Genomic DNA, 15554 nt, shown 5'->3' with positions numbered 1-15554 from the left:
CCTCCCCTTCTCAGCTCTCCCTTAGCCCTCGGGCTCCTCCTTTTCCTTTCTCCTTTCTTCTCCCCGCCCCCACCCCACATCAGTCTGAAGAAGGGTTTCAGTCCAAAACGTTGCCTATTTCCTTCGCTCCATAGATGCTGCTGCACCCGCTGAGTTTCTCCAGCACTTTTGTCTACCTATGCCCCATCTAAACTTGTCCCATTTGCCTGCATTTGGCCCATATCCCTCAAAAACTTTCCTATTCATGTATCTGTATAAATGTCTTTAAAATGTTATTGTACCTGCCTCAACTACTTCCTCTGGAAAAAAAACAAACTTGATCTACCCACCACCTTGAGTGAAAATGTTGCCCCTCAGGTTTCTATTAAATCTTTCCCCTCTCACCATAGACCTATGCTCTCTGGTCTTGAATCCCCTACCTTGGGTAACATACACTGCATTCACACTATCAATGTCTTTCATGATTTTATACACCTCTATAAGATGACCCAGATTCATAACGCCATAACCCAAATACAAATTCTGGAACGCTATACCAAACACCCAATCATTGCAAATAGTAAACGAGAGAGATGGAAAAAAGGAACACAAAAGGCAACCCTGAATTTATAACATAGGACAGTTGACAGAGTTTCAGCGAGAGGATTTGAGTATAGGACCAAGGAGGTCCTACTGCAGTTGTACAGGTGCACAGGTTTGGTCTCCTAATTTGAGGAAGGAATTTCTTGCTCTTGAGAGAGTGCAGCGTAGGTTCACCAGGTTAATTCCTGGGATGGCGAGACTGACATATGATGAAAGAATGGATCGACTGCGCTAATATTCACTGGAATTTAGGAGGATGAGAGGAGATCTCATAGAAACATAAAATTTAGGGATTGGACAGGCTAGATGCAGAAAACATGTTCCCTATGTTTGGGGAGTCCAGAACCAGGGGTCACGGTTTACGAATAAGGGGTAGGCCATTTAGGACTGAGACGAGGAAAAACTTTTTCACCCAGAGAGTTGTGAATCTGTGGAATTCTCTGCCACAGAAGGCAGTGGAGGCCACTTCAATGGGTGTATCAAGAGACAGTTAGATTTAGCTCTTAGGGCTAAATTTTGGATGATCACCCATGATAATATTGAATGGTGGTGCTGGCTCGAAGGGCCTACTCCTGCACCTATTTTCTATGTTTCTGTTTGCCAAAACTCAAAATGTTCTATAGTGAAGCTCTCAAATACATATTGTAGCATCACCATTCCTACTAAATTGGAGTAATTAAGAGTGTGCAGCATGTATCCTTGCACTCGCTGTAACGAGAGATCTTGGTTCCCATCTTAGCCTCATTGATCATCCAAAAACTCACAGAACGCCAGAGGATGCAAGTCATCCTCAATCCAGAGACAAAGATGCTGTGGGTAACCTAGAGAGCAGACTAATAGTTAACCTTGAATTGTTCAAGCACTGTTTAAAAAGATCAACTGGAGGAAGTATTCACAATGTCATTTATCCACTACGACTTTAGATTCCCAGATTTATAAAAATTGCACAAAGCTAGAACTTTGATGTCCTCTCTCTCCATCGAACTGCAGCTAAGTTACCTAATTAAGTTAAACCTTTTTTAATAGACAATTCTATTGTAACCTTAGAACAAAATTAAACCAAATCCTTATCGACTCCAAGTACTCAAGCTCCTTAAATATAAAATCATTTCCTATTCGCAGCATGCACACATTATAATTAAAGGATAATATTGCTTTCAAAATTAATTCTATTGGGTATTTTAATCTACAAAGGTGTCTTAGTTCTTTGCAGAGCAATCGGTAGTAAATAATGGTCAAGGTGTGTGGTGGGGGGGGAGAAAAAGCAAAAGCATTATGTTAACCGATTTTTACAATTTTGCTTATTCACACAGTGGGAAATTGGCATATGCAAGGCATTTCTTGGCATCAACAGTGCCCATATTCTGCTGCATAATAATAATAATAATGGATGGGATTTATATAGCGCCTTTCTAATACTCAAGGCGCTTTACATCGTATTATTCATTCACTCCTCAGTCACACTCGGAGCATAGCCATCTCAACTGAAGTTATAGACCCACATGCTGTCTCTGACATCAAAAAGCTGGCTGGAATGAAAAGCAGATACATTTACAGCAAGTGTACATAAACATGGGGCAGTAATTAGGCAAGAACACTTTCATTTACAAATTACATTGATTGAAAAAAATGAGCAAAGACAATGAATGTGCACAATTACACGAGATCCCTGTAAATGTTGACGATGTTGACCAATTTATAAAGAATGAGGACAGCAGAAAAAGCTAAATTTAGTATGGTGATAAATTCTAAATGTTGCAGTTTTAAAAACGTAACTGTTCCTACACAAAACTCTTGTAGAACTAGAGAAAGAGAGAAATTGTCATCTTTTGAAGCAAGAGAATTGGGACAGAAATTGACTCGATTTATATGCTGTAATATTGACATTATATGCTGCAATGGCAGAAAAGGGTGAATTGAGGTGTTCAGCTGGATCATAGGGTCAGACATGAACAGCACAAAACAGTCTGCTGAAGAAGCTTAATGACCCAGACAGCATCTGGGGATGGAATTGGACAATAAATGTTTCAGGTCAAGAACTTTCCTCTGGACCTTTCTCATTTTTAGCAGAAGTTTCTTGAAATATGTGCTATGTTGTTGTCACCTGTATAGCTTTTGGAAATTGAGGAAAGTACCAACTGCACCAGCAGCAAATCAAACCGAGGCCACCAGAGCAAAAGTTGAGGACATCATTAATCATCGTAGTATAAATGTTTACTTCACATGGTATTGGGGGTAGAGTGCTGACATGGATAGAGAAGTGGTTGGCAGGCAGGAAACAAAGAGTAGGGATTAACGGGTCCCTTTCAGAATGGCAGGCAGTGACTAGTGGGGTACCGCAAGGCTCGGTGCTGGGACCGCAGCTATTTACAATATACATCAATGATTTGTATGAAGGGATTCAAAGTAACATAGGTAAGTTTGCAGATGACACAAAGCTGGGTGGCAGTGAATGGTGAGGAGGATGCTATGAGAATGCAAGGTGACTTGGACAGGTTGGGGGAGTGGGCAGATGCATGGCAGATGAAGTTTAATGCGGATAAATGTGAGGTTATCCACTTTGGTAGCAAAAACAGGAAGGCAGATTACTATCTAAGTGGCATCAAGTTGGGAAAAGGGGAAGTACAACGGGATCTGGAGGATCCTTGTTCATCAGTCTATGAAAGTAAGCATGCAGGTACAGCAGGCTGTGAAGAAAGCGAATTTAGATTAGATTAGATTAGATTGGTTTATTGTCATTCAGACCTTTCGGTCTGAACGAAATTTCGTTTCCCTGCAGTCATACATATAATAAAAAAATGACAAAAACACACAATCAACACAAATTTAACATCCACCACAGTGAGTTCACCAAACACCTCCTCACTGTGGTGGAAGGCAAAATCTTAAAGTCTCTGTCATGGCATGTTGGCCTTTATAACAAGAGGAATCGAATATAGGAGCAAAGAGGTCCTTCTGCAGTTGTACAGAGCCCTAGTAGGACCACACCTGGAGTATTGTGTGCAGTTTTGGTCCCTTAATTTGAGGAAGGACATTCTTGCTATTGAGGGTGTGCCGCGTAGGTTTACAAGGTTAATTCCCGGGATAGCGGGACCGTCATATGCTGAGAGAATGGAGCAGTTGGGCTTGTACACTCTGGAGTTTAGAAGGATGAGAGGAGATCTCATTGAAACATAGGATTGTTAAGGGTTTGGACACGCTAGAGGCAGGAAACATGTTCCCGATGTTGGGGGAGTCCAGAACCAGGGGCCACAGTTTAAGAATAAGGAGTAAGCCATTTAGAACGGAGACAAGGACACACTTTTTCTTCACAGAGAGTGGTGAGTCTGTGGCATTCTCTACCTCAGAGGGCGGTGGAGGCAGGTTCTCTAGATGCTTTCAAGAGGGAGCTAGATAGGGCTCTTAAAAATAGCGGAGACAGGGGATATGGGGAGAAGGCAGGAACGGGGTACTGATTGTGGATGATCAGCCATGATCACATTGAATGGCAGTGTTGGCTCTAAGGGCCAAATGGCCTACTCCTGCACCTATTGTCTATTGTCAACTTGGCTATCGTGCACATTATATTTTGTCATTAAACCAGACTTGGCAAAGATTCATTATGGCCCATTGACTAACTAATCTCCTCCATCACCAGGTGGTTTGACTGCTGATGTTGGCTCCACCTTCCATCACGCCACAGAGACTTACCCAGAGTTGTGCCGTCTTCTCCCATGATGCAGGTCATGGAGGCGATGATCTGCTCCACAACAGGCGCAGACATTGATGTAGCGTAGACCGTACTGTGAGAGTGTGAACGAAGATACTCCACAAGCTCCTGCAATGCAGACACAGCCGTTGAAGTCTCGTGCCAGTTGGTCAAGATCAGAATCAATGAATGGCTCCAGTCTTGCAGACGCGGAGCAACTGAATTTTCACACCAAAAAAATTTGAGCATACAATTCAGAAAATGCTGAGAAGCCCATTTTTACTGAGTTGTGATATCATTGGTTGTTGGGACTTTGAGTTCTAAGTTGAAAGTGAAGCTGCATACACATCCATGTAATTTTCAGAGTTGTTTAACTTTTTAAAAACAAATTTAAGGTTTCAAATTAGAAAATTAAACAATTGACAGCAACATTCTCTGATTATGGCATGCATATAACCATAGTGAACAACTCGACTCTCAGTCTGATGAAGGGTCCCGGCCCAAAACATCACCCATTCCTTTTCTCCAAAGATGCTGCCCAACCCACTGAGTTACTCCAGAATTTTGTATAATACAGAACTACCAACTACACATACCAGCAACCCAAACTCAACTTGAGTAAAGCAATAAAGCTGTATCATTTAACAGCATTTAACATGAAACCCATTTCAAAGTTTCCATCAGGACTTCATGAGGACATGTATAGCCTGTCCAAGTGAATGGATTGCTTAAGATATTGTCATGGTTCTTCAGGCTTGGAGGAGAGGAGGACACTCCAATGACTTAAATTATAGGGAGGATTGGGATCTTCTGCATTAGCTCGACTGCACTGCACACCATCTCTGCTAACTTCATGAACTCTTCACTGTGGATCTAACAACCCCTTATCATCCATTTCTGTGGTGCTTTCCTTTTGTTTCATTTGTATTGATTTAGAGGCCCTGTCTGCATTGTAATGGAACCATGCTGGTGGTGATCCCGGAGTCCATGCTTGGTTCTTACCTCGACTTTTCACAGGCCATCTCCCTCAATTCACCCGTGGGTAAGCATCACGCAGAACAAAAGCGTTGCTACACATTGACATCCAAATATTTCCTCCCGCTAATTGCAAGCCCTTCCCTTCACTTGCACAATCACAAAAACACATTTGGCCTCAAATTCATTTGCAGGCATTCAGAAGGCACAGAAACAGTGTATTTATTGAACTCAAGCACCGCTTTGATTCTCAACTTCTGTCCTATGATGCAACTGAACCATCTTAACAACTAAAGAGTGGTCCTGAGCTACCTCATTGGAGACACTCGGATTATCTTTAATTGGACTTTATCTTGCACTATACGTTATTCCTTTTATCCTGCATCTGTACACCGTGGAAGGCCTGATTGTAATTATGTGCAGCCTTTCTGCTGACTGGGTAGCACACAACAAAAAGCTTTTCACTGTACCCTCGGTACACGTGACAATAAACCAAACTAAATTTTGATACGTGCTCCCATCTACATGCTGCAAAATGCGGGTCACAACACCATCTCACATTCACTGCCTTCCCTGGTGTGCATCCAAGGATTTCACATCAGTCACCATGTCCCATAATGTTGTCCAGAACCCAATACTTCCATTACATGAGAGGTATATATAGGAAGGAACTGCAGATGCCGGTTTAAACCAAAGATAGACTCAAAATGCTGGTGTAACTCAGCAGGACAGGCAGCATCTCTGGAGAGAAGGAATGGATGACATTTCAGGGTCTGCAATTCCTTCTCTCCAGAGATGCTGCCCGTCAGGCTGGGTTACATCAGCATTTTGTGTCTATCTTCCACTGCATGAGGTATGCTTGGTTTCCAAGTTAATTCAGGCACCCAGTGACTCATCTTAATATCCTCTCATTCTTATGCTGACTTCACATATGCTTTCGTTTACAACAAAGCTTTGCACAAGGCTCAAGAACCATCTAATGTTTCAGATGACCAAAGTTCACACATGGATTTGTAAAGGACAGGTCAGACAAACAGGGATGTCCATGGGGGTTCCACAAAATATTTCATAGCTTCCTTCAAAGACACTGTTGAATAAAGTTAAAAGTTTGTGGAACTGAAGTCAAATTATTGGCCTGGCCAGGAAATAGGCTGAATCCTACAAAAGTGGAGGTAATGGGAGAATGGTGGGTAATAACTTGTGATTTCTCACAAGGGCTTGTGTTGAACCTGCAACTAATGACAATATTAATAAGTGAATGAGATGGAGTAGAAACCGATGTGCAGGTTTGTTGCTGGCAAAGACAGGTCATTATAAATCATACAAACAGAAAGGTTTTAAACATGTAGACTAGTAGATTAAGGAATTGGACAGAACTGACAAATAGATTTTAATGATGGGCATGTATGCATGTATTGTTTCATTTGTATTGATTTAGAGGTCATGTAAATAGATCATGAAACAGATACCAAACATTATCCAAATAAGCCTATGGAATGCTGGTGTTTATATCTAAACAAATGGAGTTCAAGGAGATTAAAGTTATACTTCAACAATACAAAGTCTGGGTTCGACCACACCTCGGATTCTCGAGTTGTTTAGGATTCAGAAATCCTCAAAATACTTGGGTTCATAACAGGACAAGATAATTCTTGCATAATTTCTCTGTCACTTCCAAGAATATTGTTCCAGAGCTCCAATATCGATTGGATTTTCCTTTATGCAAGTTTGCAAATCGAATTTCTTTTGCATTTAGTCACTAATGTGATTAGGTTAATGATATTCAGATCAAGGGGAAAAAACCTGAAGCAACAAGTTGGACCCAAAGCATTGATAAAGCAATTTGTAGAACAGGCAGGGTGTTTCATACACAATGCTATCAATATACATAATTATCATAGAAACATAGAACATAGAAAATAGGTGCAGGAGTAGGCCATTCGGCCCTTCGAACCTGCACCGCCATTCAATATGATCATGGCCGATCATCCAACTCAGTATCCTGTACCTGCCTTCTCTCCATACCCCCTGATCCCTTTAGCCACAAGGGCCACATCTAACTCCCTCTTAAATATAGCCAATGAACTGGCCTCAACTACCTTCTGTGTCAGAGAGTTCCAGAGACTCACCACTCTCTGCGTGAAAAATGTTTTTCTCATCTCGTTCCTGAAGGATTTCCCCTTTATCCTTAAACTGTGACCCCTTGTCCTGGACTTCCCCAACATCGGGAACAATCTTCCTGCATCTAGCCTGTCCAACCCCCTAAGAATTTTGTAAGTTTCTATAAGATCCCCCCCTCAATCTTCTAAATTCTAGTGAGTACAAGCCTAGTCGATCCAATCTTTCTTCATATGAAAGTCCTGACATCCCAGTAATCAGTCTGGTGAACCTTCTCTGTACTCCCTCTAAGGCAAGAATGTCTTTCCTCAGATTTGGAGACCATAACTGTACACAATACTCCAGGTGTGGTCTCACCAAGACCCTGTACAACTGCAGTAGAACCTCCCTGCTCCTATACTCAAATCCTTTTGCTATGAAAATACATCTGAGCAGTACTCTCTCCTCTTTTCACATCTGCAAGATTGTTATCCCAGTCTTAAATGGAGCCAATGACTAGATTGTCAGGCAGTAGAAACTAGCAGTAGAAACTAACACTCTACAGAATAGTTAAACGTGGACTTTTTGCATAAGACAGAAGGCTTTAATATTTCCTTAAGGAGGCACAGTAGTACAGGGGCAGAGTCTCAGGCTTGATTCTGACTACTGGTGCTGTCCGTCTCCGTGACCATGTGGCTTTTCTCCGGGTGCTCCAGTTTTCTCCCACACTCTAGACATACATGTTTGTAGGTAAATTGTCCCCAGTGTGTAGGATAATAATAATACACATTTATTGTCATTGTAAATACATACAACAAAATAATGCTAGTGTACGGAGTGATCGATGGTCAGCACGGATTAGTTGGGCCAAAGGGCCTGTTTCCACTCTGCATCTCTAAAGTCTAAAGGCAGAGAAGGCTTGCATATTTACTTAAGACTAAGGTGGTCAGCGTATTTCCTTAAGGCAACGGAGGTTGGCATACAGTATTTCCTTAAGGCAGAAGGCCATTCAGCCCAATGCTGACATCAATTCCACACTCCACTCATTTCTATATTCTGCAGTCTTACTTGCCTGTCACCTTCTGCTGCCACCCACACCATAATCAACCAGCACATCTTTGAGGGGGGGTGGGGAGAGAGAAGAACCAGACCACCCGCTGGAAGCCCATGTGGTCATAGTAAATATGCAAACTCTGCACAGACAAGACTCGAGGGCAGGATCAAGATGGGACCGGTGAATCAGCAGCTCTACCTGCTGTGCTACAGTGCCATGAAGCCAAGCACACTAAGTAAACAGAATTGGATTTTAAGACTGGCAGCACATAATCAGTTCCGTGGATCACTGCTTCCACCTAGTGATTTAAAAATTGCATTGTACAGCACTTTACGTCACAGTTTTACAGGCAATTGGCCGGGCGAGATGTGCATTGGATATTTGGGATGAACACCCTGCTAAGGCAATACAATTATCAATTTCAACGTAGACCACTTCAGTAGAAACCCCCTGGTAATCCTCAATAAACTGTGGTTTCTGAGAGTAATTATAAATACCAATTTCAATCTTGTATTTCAAGTTTGATCCTCTTTACCAACATTCACAGCAGTCTTACATGAGACATAGTCTACGTGATGAATGCAGCCATATCATCAACGAACCACAACACCCTGTCTGTCCACAGCCCCCATGACATTCATCGCTTCTACTACATCTTGTCCACGCTCTTTTATCTGCGACCATTGGGAAGGTGATACAGAAGCCAGAGAACATTTACCTCCAGGTTCAAGAACAGCTTCTTTCCAGAATCAAGTTCTAGAATCAACCTGCACAATATGAACCACAATCTTACCCCGTCACCAAAACCCACCCCTGACTGTCCATTCGTGGGGTACTTTGCACAATTATGGTCCGATTTACTTTGAAGAATTTATTGTATACTTTTTCCTTATTGAAGCAGCATATAGTGTGTCTGTAAAGATGCAGCACGACATTCATTGTTCATGTTCATATCCAGTACATATGATATTCTAGGCTTGTCCCATTTGCTTGCATTTGGCCCATATACTAAACCCTTTCTACCCATGTATCTGTCCAAATATCTTTGGAAAGTCATAATTATATTTGATATTATAGCTTCCTCTGGCAGATTGTTCCAGACACAGATGACCCTCAGTGTAAAAGGTCCCTTTTAAATTCCTCTCTTCTCTCCTTAAAACCCTCTGGTTTTAGAATCCTCTACCCTAGGAAAAATACTTCACTTTATCCATGCCTCATGATTGTGTACACTTCAAGGTCACCGCCCAGTCTTCTATGCTCCAAAGAAAAGTCCCAGCCTATCCAACCTCTCCCTACAACTCGAGCCCCGAGTCCAGGTAACATTTGGGTGAATCTCTTCTGCACCCTTTCCAATTTAATGACATTCTTCCTCTGGGTGACCAGAACTGCATATACTATTCCAAGTGTAATCTCATCAACGACTTGCACAGCTGTATCCTGTCCCAACTTTCATACTCCAAACCCATTCCAATGAAGGCAAGCATGCCAAACACATTTACTGCCCTGTCCACCTGATCTACCACTTTCAGGGAACCATGCACTTGTGCTCTACAGGGTTCTACCATTAACTGTGCAGATCCTGCCCTGGTTGGACATACCAAAATGCAACACTTCACACTGAATTAATTGCACTTGCTATACCTTGGCCCACCTTCCCAACTGATCTAGATCTTCACAAGTTATAGGAGTAGAATTAGGCTATTCAGCCCTTCGAGTCTACGTCACCATTCAATCATGGCTGATCTCTGCCTCCTAATCACATTTTTCTGCCTTCTCCCCATAACTTTGACACCCATCCTAATCAAGAATTTGTCTATCTCCGCCGTAAAAATATCCACTGACGGCCTCCACAGCCTTCTGTGGCAATGAGTTCCACAATTAACTGCCCTCTGACTAAAGAAGTTCCTTTCTAAAAAAGCACCCTTTAATTCTGAGACTGAGCTCTGATCCTAGACTCTCCCACAAGTGGAAACATCCTTTCCACATTTTGTTGTAGATGCAGATGCTGTTTTAAACTGAAGATGACACATAATGGAGTAATTCAGCGGGACAGCAGTATCTCTGGGCATCTCTGGAGAGAAGGGTGACATTTCGGGTCGAGACCCGGGTCAAATCTGAAGGGTCTCGACCCAGAATGTCACCAATTTCCTTGATTCCAGAGATGCTGTCTGTCCTGCTGAGTTACTCCAGCATTTTGTGTTTATCTTAGATCTTGTAAACAGATATCTATCCTCACTGTCCACTTTCCCTCCAAATGTTGGTGTCATTGGAAAACGTACTAACAATGTTAACTACATTGTCATCCTTACAAACAGCCCGTGCAAATGATAAATTAACAATCATGAATTTCCCTAAATCCTAATGTTATGTTTTATTACTTTTGGTGCACATTAGACCAATTTTAAATGTTCCCACTATCAACATAAAGCACTGGAGTAAATTCATTCATTATTTAAAATGCAAACACAAATTTTAAGTTGAATGCTTTGTTTTAGGATCTAAAGGGATTAAAATTTACAGCAAAATGTAGACCTGTGGCACATCTAGCAATTGCCACTAGATGGCAATATTGAGCATTCTATTAACTGCAACTCCATAGAAACATAGAACATAGAACACAGAAAATAGGTGCAGGAGTAGGCCATTCGGCCCTTCGAGCCTGCACCGCCATTCAATATGATCATGGCTGATCATCCAACTCAGTATCCTGTACCTGCCTTCTCTCCATACCCCCTGATCCCTTTAGCCACAAGGGCCACATCTAACTCCCTCTTAAATATAGCCAATTAACTGGCCTCAACTACCTTCTGCGGCAGAGAATTCCAGAGATTCACCACTCTGTGTGAAAAAAGTTTTCCTCATCTCGGTCCTAAAAGATTTCCCCCTTATCCTTAAACTGTGACCCCTTGTTCTGGACTTCCCCAACATCGGGAACAATCTTCCTGCATCTAGCCTGTCCAACCCTTTAAGAATTTTGTAAGTTTTTTTATAAGATCCCCCCTCAATCTTCTAAATTCTAGCGAGTACAAACCGAGTCTATCCAGTCTTTCTTCATATGAAAGTCCTGACATCCCAGGAATCATTCTGGTGAACCTTCTCTGTACTCCCTCTATGGCAAGAATGTCTTTCCTCAGATTAGGAGACCAAAACTGTACGCAATACTCCAGGTGTGGTCTCACCAAGACCCTGTACAACTGCAGTAGAACCTCCCTGCTCCTATACTCAAATCCTTTTGCTATGAATGCTAACATACCATTCGCCTTCTTCACTGCCTGCTGCACCTGCATGCCTACTTTTAATGACTGGTGTACCATGACACCCAGGTCTCATTGCATCTCCCCTTTCCTAATCGTCCACCATTCAGATAATAGTCTACTTTCCTGTTTTTGCCACCAAAGTGGATAACCTCACATTTATCCACATTATACTGCATCTGCCATGCATTTGCCCACTCACCCAGCCTATCCAAGTCACCTTGCAGCCTCCTAGCATCCTCCTCACAGCTAACACTGCCCCCCAGCTTCGTGTCATCCGCAAACTTGGAGATGTTGTGTTCAATTCCCTCGTCCAAATCATTAATATATATCGTAAATAGCTGGGGTCCCAGAACTGAGCCTTGCGGTACCCCACTAGTCACTGCCTGCCATTGTGAAAAGGACCCGTTTACTCCTACTCTTTGCTTCCTGTCTGCCAACCAGTTCTCTATCCACATCAATACTGAACCCCCAATACCGTGTGCTTTAATTTTGTATACTAATCTCTTATGTGGGACCTTGTCGAAAGCCTTCTGAAAGTCCAGATAACACATCCACTGGTTCTCCCTTATCCACTCTACTAGTTACATCCTCGAAAAATTCTATAAGATTCGTCAAACATGATTTACCCTTCATAAATCCATGCTGACTTTGTCCAATGATTTCACCACTTTCCAAATGTGCTGCTATCCCATCTTTAATAACTGATTCGAGCAGTTTCCCCACTACCGACGTTAGACTAACTGGTCTGTAATTCCCCATTTTCTCTCTCCCTCCCTTTTTAAAAAGTGGTGTTACATTAGCTACCCTCCAATCCTCAGGAACTACTCCAGAATCTAAAGAGTTTTGAAAAATTATCACTAATGCATCCACTATTTCTGGGGCTACTTCCTTAAGTACTCTGGGATGCAGCCTATCAGGCCCTGGGGATTTATCAGCCTTTAATCCATTCAATTTACCTAACACCACTTCCCGGCTAACCTGGATTTCACTCAGTTCCTCCATCTCATTTGACCCCCGGTCCCCTGCTATTTCCGGCAGATTTTTTATGTCTTCCTTAGTGAAGACAAAACCAAAGTAGTTATTCAATTGGTCTGCCATGTCCTTGTTCCCCATGATCAATTCACCCGTTTCTGACTGCAAGGGACCTACATTTGTTCTAACTAATCTTTTTCTCTTCACATATCTAAAGGCAAAAGAAGATAGATACAAAAAGCTGGAGTAACTCTGCAGTTCAGACAGCATCTCTGGAGAAAAGGAATTGGTGATGTTTCGGGTCGAGGCCCTTCTTCAGGATGGAAAGAAGGTCAAGTTAGTGGGTATTTTGATGGCAGAATGAGACAAATACTTGATTAGAATGGGTGTCAATGGTTATGGGGAGAAGGCAGAAAAATGGGATTAGGAGGCAGAGATCAGCCATGATTGAATGGCAGCGTAGACTTGATGGGCATAAAGGGGCTGTCCCACTGTACGAGCTAATTCAAGAGCTCTCCCGAGTTAAAAAAATTAATCAAACTCATGGTAAGCACGTAGAATGTACTTAGCGGGTACGTCGGAGCTCGGGACGTCTCTTAGTGGCTCGTAACGCTAACAGCAGGTACTCTGGAAACGCGGTAAGCTCTTGAAGATTTTTCAACATGTTAGGAAGGAATGGGTGACATTTAGGGTCGAGAATCCTCTTCAGACGTCTGTTCTTCTGAAAAAGGGCCTCGACCCGAAACGTCACCCATTCCTGCTCTCCAGAGATGCTGCCTGTCCCGCTGAGTTACCCAAGCATTTTGTCTATCTGATGGATTAAACATTTGTGTGCATCTGGTAGAGTAAACATCACCTTCCCACTTCTGACACCATTGTAAGACGTCATCTAAAGTGAAGTGCTCCGTGCTAATTTGGCAAAGTCAGGACTTTGGGGACCAAGGAGGTGCAGTAACACATGGAACATATCCAACTAAACTAATGTCCCCCATCGGGGTCAGAAGCGGGAAGGAGATGCTTACACCATTTTAGGCAGCCATGGAACTGCAGATGCTGGAATCTAGAGCAATCTGTGGAGGCAGAAGGATGGTCGCCAGCACTAACTTTGTTTTCACAAATGCTTCCTGAGCCGCCGAGTTCCCCTCACCGTTCTATTTAAACTCCTGCAGCGTATAAGCAGTGGACTGCAGTTAGCCTACTGGACTTTCATTACTGGGAAATAGATTGAATAAGAATTCTTACGTGATTGACAAAATGTTATTCAGGCAGACAAGACATTAATAACGCACAGCACAGGCAAAGGGCCTTCAGCCAACGAGGTCTGTGCCACTCATGATGCCAATTTAAAGTAATCCCATCTCCTTGCACATGTTCTGTATTCCTCCATTCCCTGGTTCATGTGCCTGTCTAAATGCCACTTAAACACTGCTATCTCATTTGTTTTCATCACCAGCATGTGTCTCTATCTGGAGAAGACAAAAATAAATGAAAGCCCGGGAAGAGAGGGGAGGAAAATAAACAAAGCTGGAACTGAGAGATGCAAAACATTGAAAATCAAGCTTCCTGACAGATTCATTCACTGCCATCGTCCTTGTAATATTCCCAAGAACCCCATTGTAAAAGAACAGAATGTAATCTTTTGACTTGTCACATCAAGTCTTAAGACTTGCCATTCAATCCAACAATTTCAGATAAGCACCCTTTCCAGTTTGTAACGTAACTGGCTAGCTCAGATAAATCGCAATTGACCCAAAACAGTCACTTTCTCGCCATAAAAGCTGCATTACTTATTTCAGACCTCCAGCATCTACACAAAGTGCTGGCGTAAATCAGCAGGTCAGGCAACATCGCTGGAGGACTTGGACCCTTTAGATCGGACCCAAAACGTCACCTATCCATGTCCTCCATCAAGTTATTGCAGCACCAGTTTTTTGTAAGCCAGCGCCTGCATTTCCTCATTTCTCCAGCATCTACAGTTTGTTATTAACTTGGTTCATGAACAGCAAAATACAAATAACTTCTAGAGCACAGGAAGCTAATCCCTTGATATAACTTAAAATCTCGGAAACAGATGCAATATGCAAACCCCTAGATCAGTTATGGCACTAAAAGGATAACACAAAATGCTAGAGTAATTCTGCAGGTCAGGCAGTATCTCTGGGGAAAGGTAATAGATGGCGTTTCTGGTTGAGACTAAATAAAAGTGAGGTGGAATTTAGCAGGTCAAGCAGCGTTTGTGGAGGCAAAGGTATCGCTGTTGACGATCCCTCTGTCTCCGCAGATGCTGCCTTGTCCACTGACCTACTCCAGCAGTCTGATAAAGGGACTTGAAGCATTCCTGTTCCTTCTCTCCAGAGGTGTCGCCTGATCGGACCCAAAACGGACCCAAAATGCATTTCGTTGTCTCTGTACTGTACACTGACAATGACAATTAAAATTGAATCTGAATCTGAATCTGAATCTGAATCCCGCTGAGTTACTCTGGCATTTTGTGCCTATCTTTGCTGTAAACCAGCATCTGCAGTTCCTTCTTACACATGGCACAAAAAAGGATTATTAGACATAAAAATCTGAGCAAAATTACCGTACCTTTTTGCCACCTATGTATCCACCAGCTGCGCCAAAGCTCTTGGTGAAAGTTCCCATCATGACATCCACATCCTTGGGGTTGACACCAAAATATTCTACTACACCGCGGCCTGTGGGCCCCAGAGCTCCGATGCTGTGAGCTTCATCCAGGTACAGATAAGCCTTGTACTTTTTCTTTAAAGCCACTATCTCGGGCAAACGGACAATGGAGCCTTCCATACTGCGAATAGAAAATGCAGCCTCGTTAACAAGTGCTACTCATCGCTAACTAAACCCATTTCTCAAGTCTTAATTGAAAGATAAATCAGATATTTATTAGAATGTTGACAAATGCAATTTT

General features: G+C 42.5%; 1 protein-coding gene across 1 annotated transcript in view; it reads right to left on the bottom strand.

Moving 5' to 3' along the window:
• sptlc2 (serine palmitoyltransferase long chain base subunit 2) overlaps positions 1 to 15554 on the bottom strand; it is a 122618-nt gene that overhangs the window by 55185 nt on the left and 51879 nt on the right. Inside the window, exons 8-9 of the mRNA XM_033027601.1 lie at positions 15215 to 15434; positions 4273 to 4399 (exon numbers count right to left, since the gene is read on the bottom strand). Coding sequence (XP_032883492.1) covers positions 4273 to 4399; positions 15215 to 15434 — 347 coding nt within the window. The remainder of the gene's footprint in view (positions 1 to 4272; positions 4400 to 15214; positions 15435 to 15554) is intronic.

This window comes from Amblyraja radiata, chromosome 9, assembly GCF_010909765.2.
Source record: "Amblyraja radiata isolate CabotCenter1 chromosome 9, sAmbRad1.1.pri, whole genome shotgun sequence".
Lineage (NCBI taxonomy): Eukaryota > Metazoa > Chordata > Chondrichthyes > Rajiformes > Rajidae > Amblyraja > Amblyraja radiata.
The sequence above is the reverse complement of the archived record's forward strand: the minus strand, read 5'-3'. Positions and strand labels throughout refer to the sequence as shown.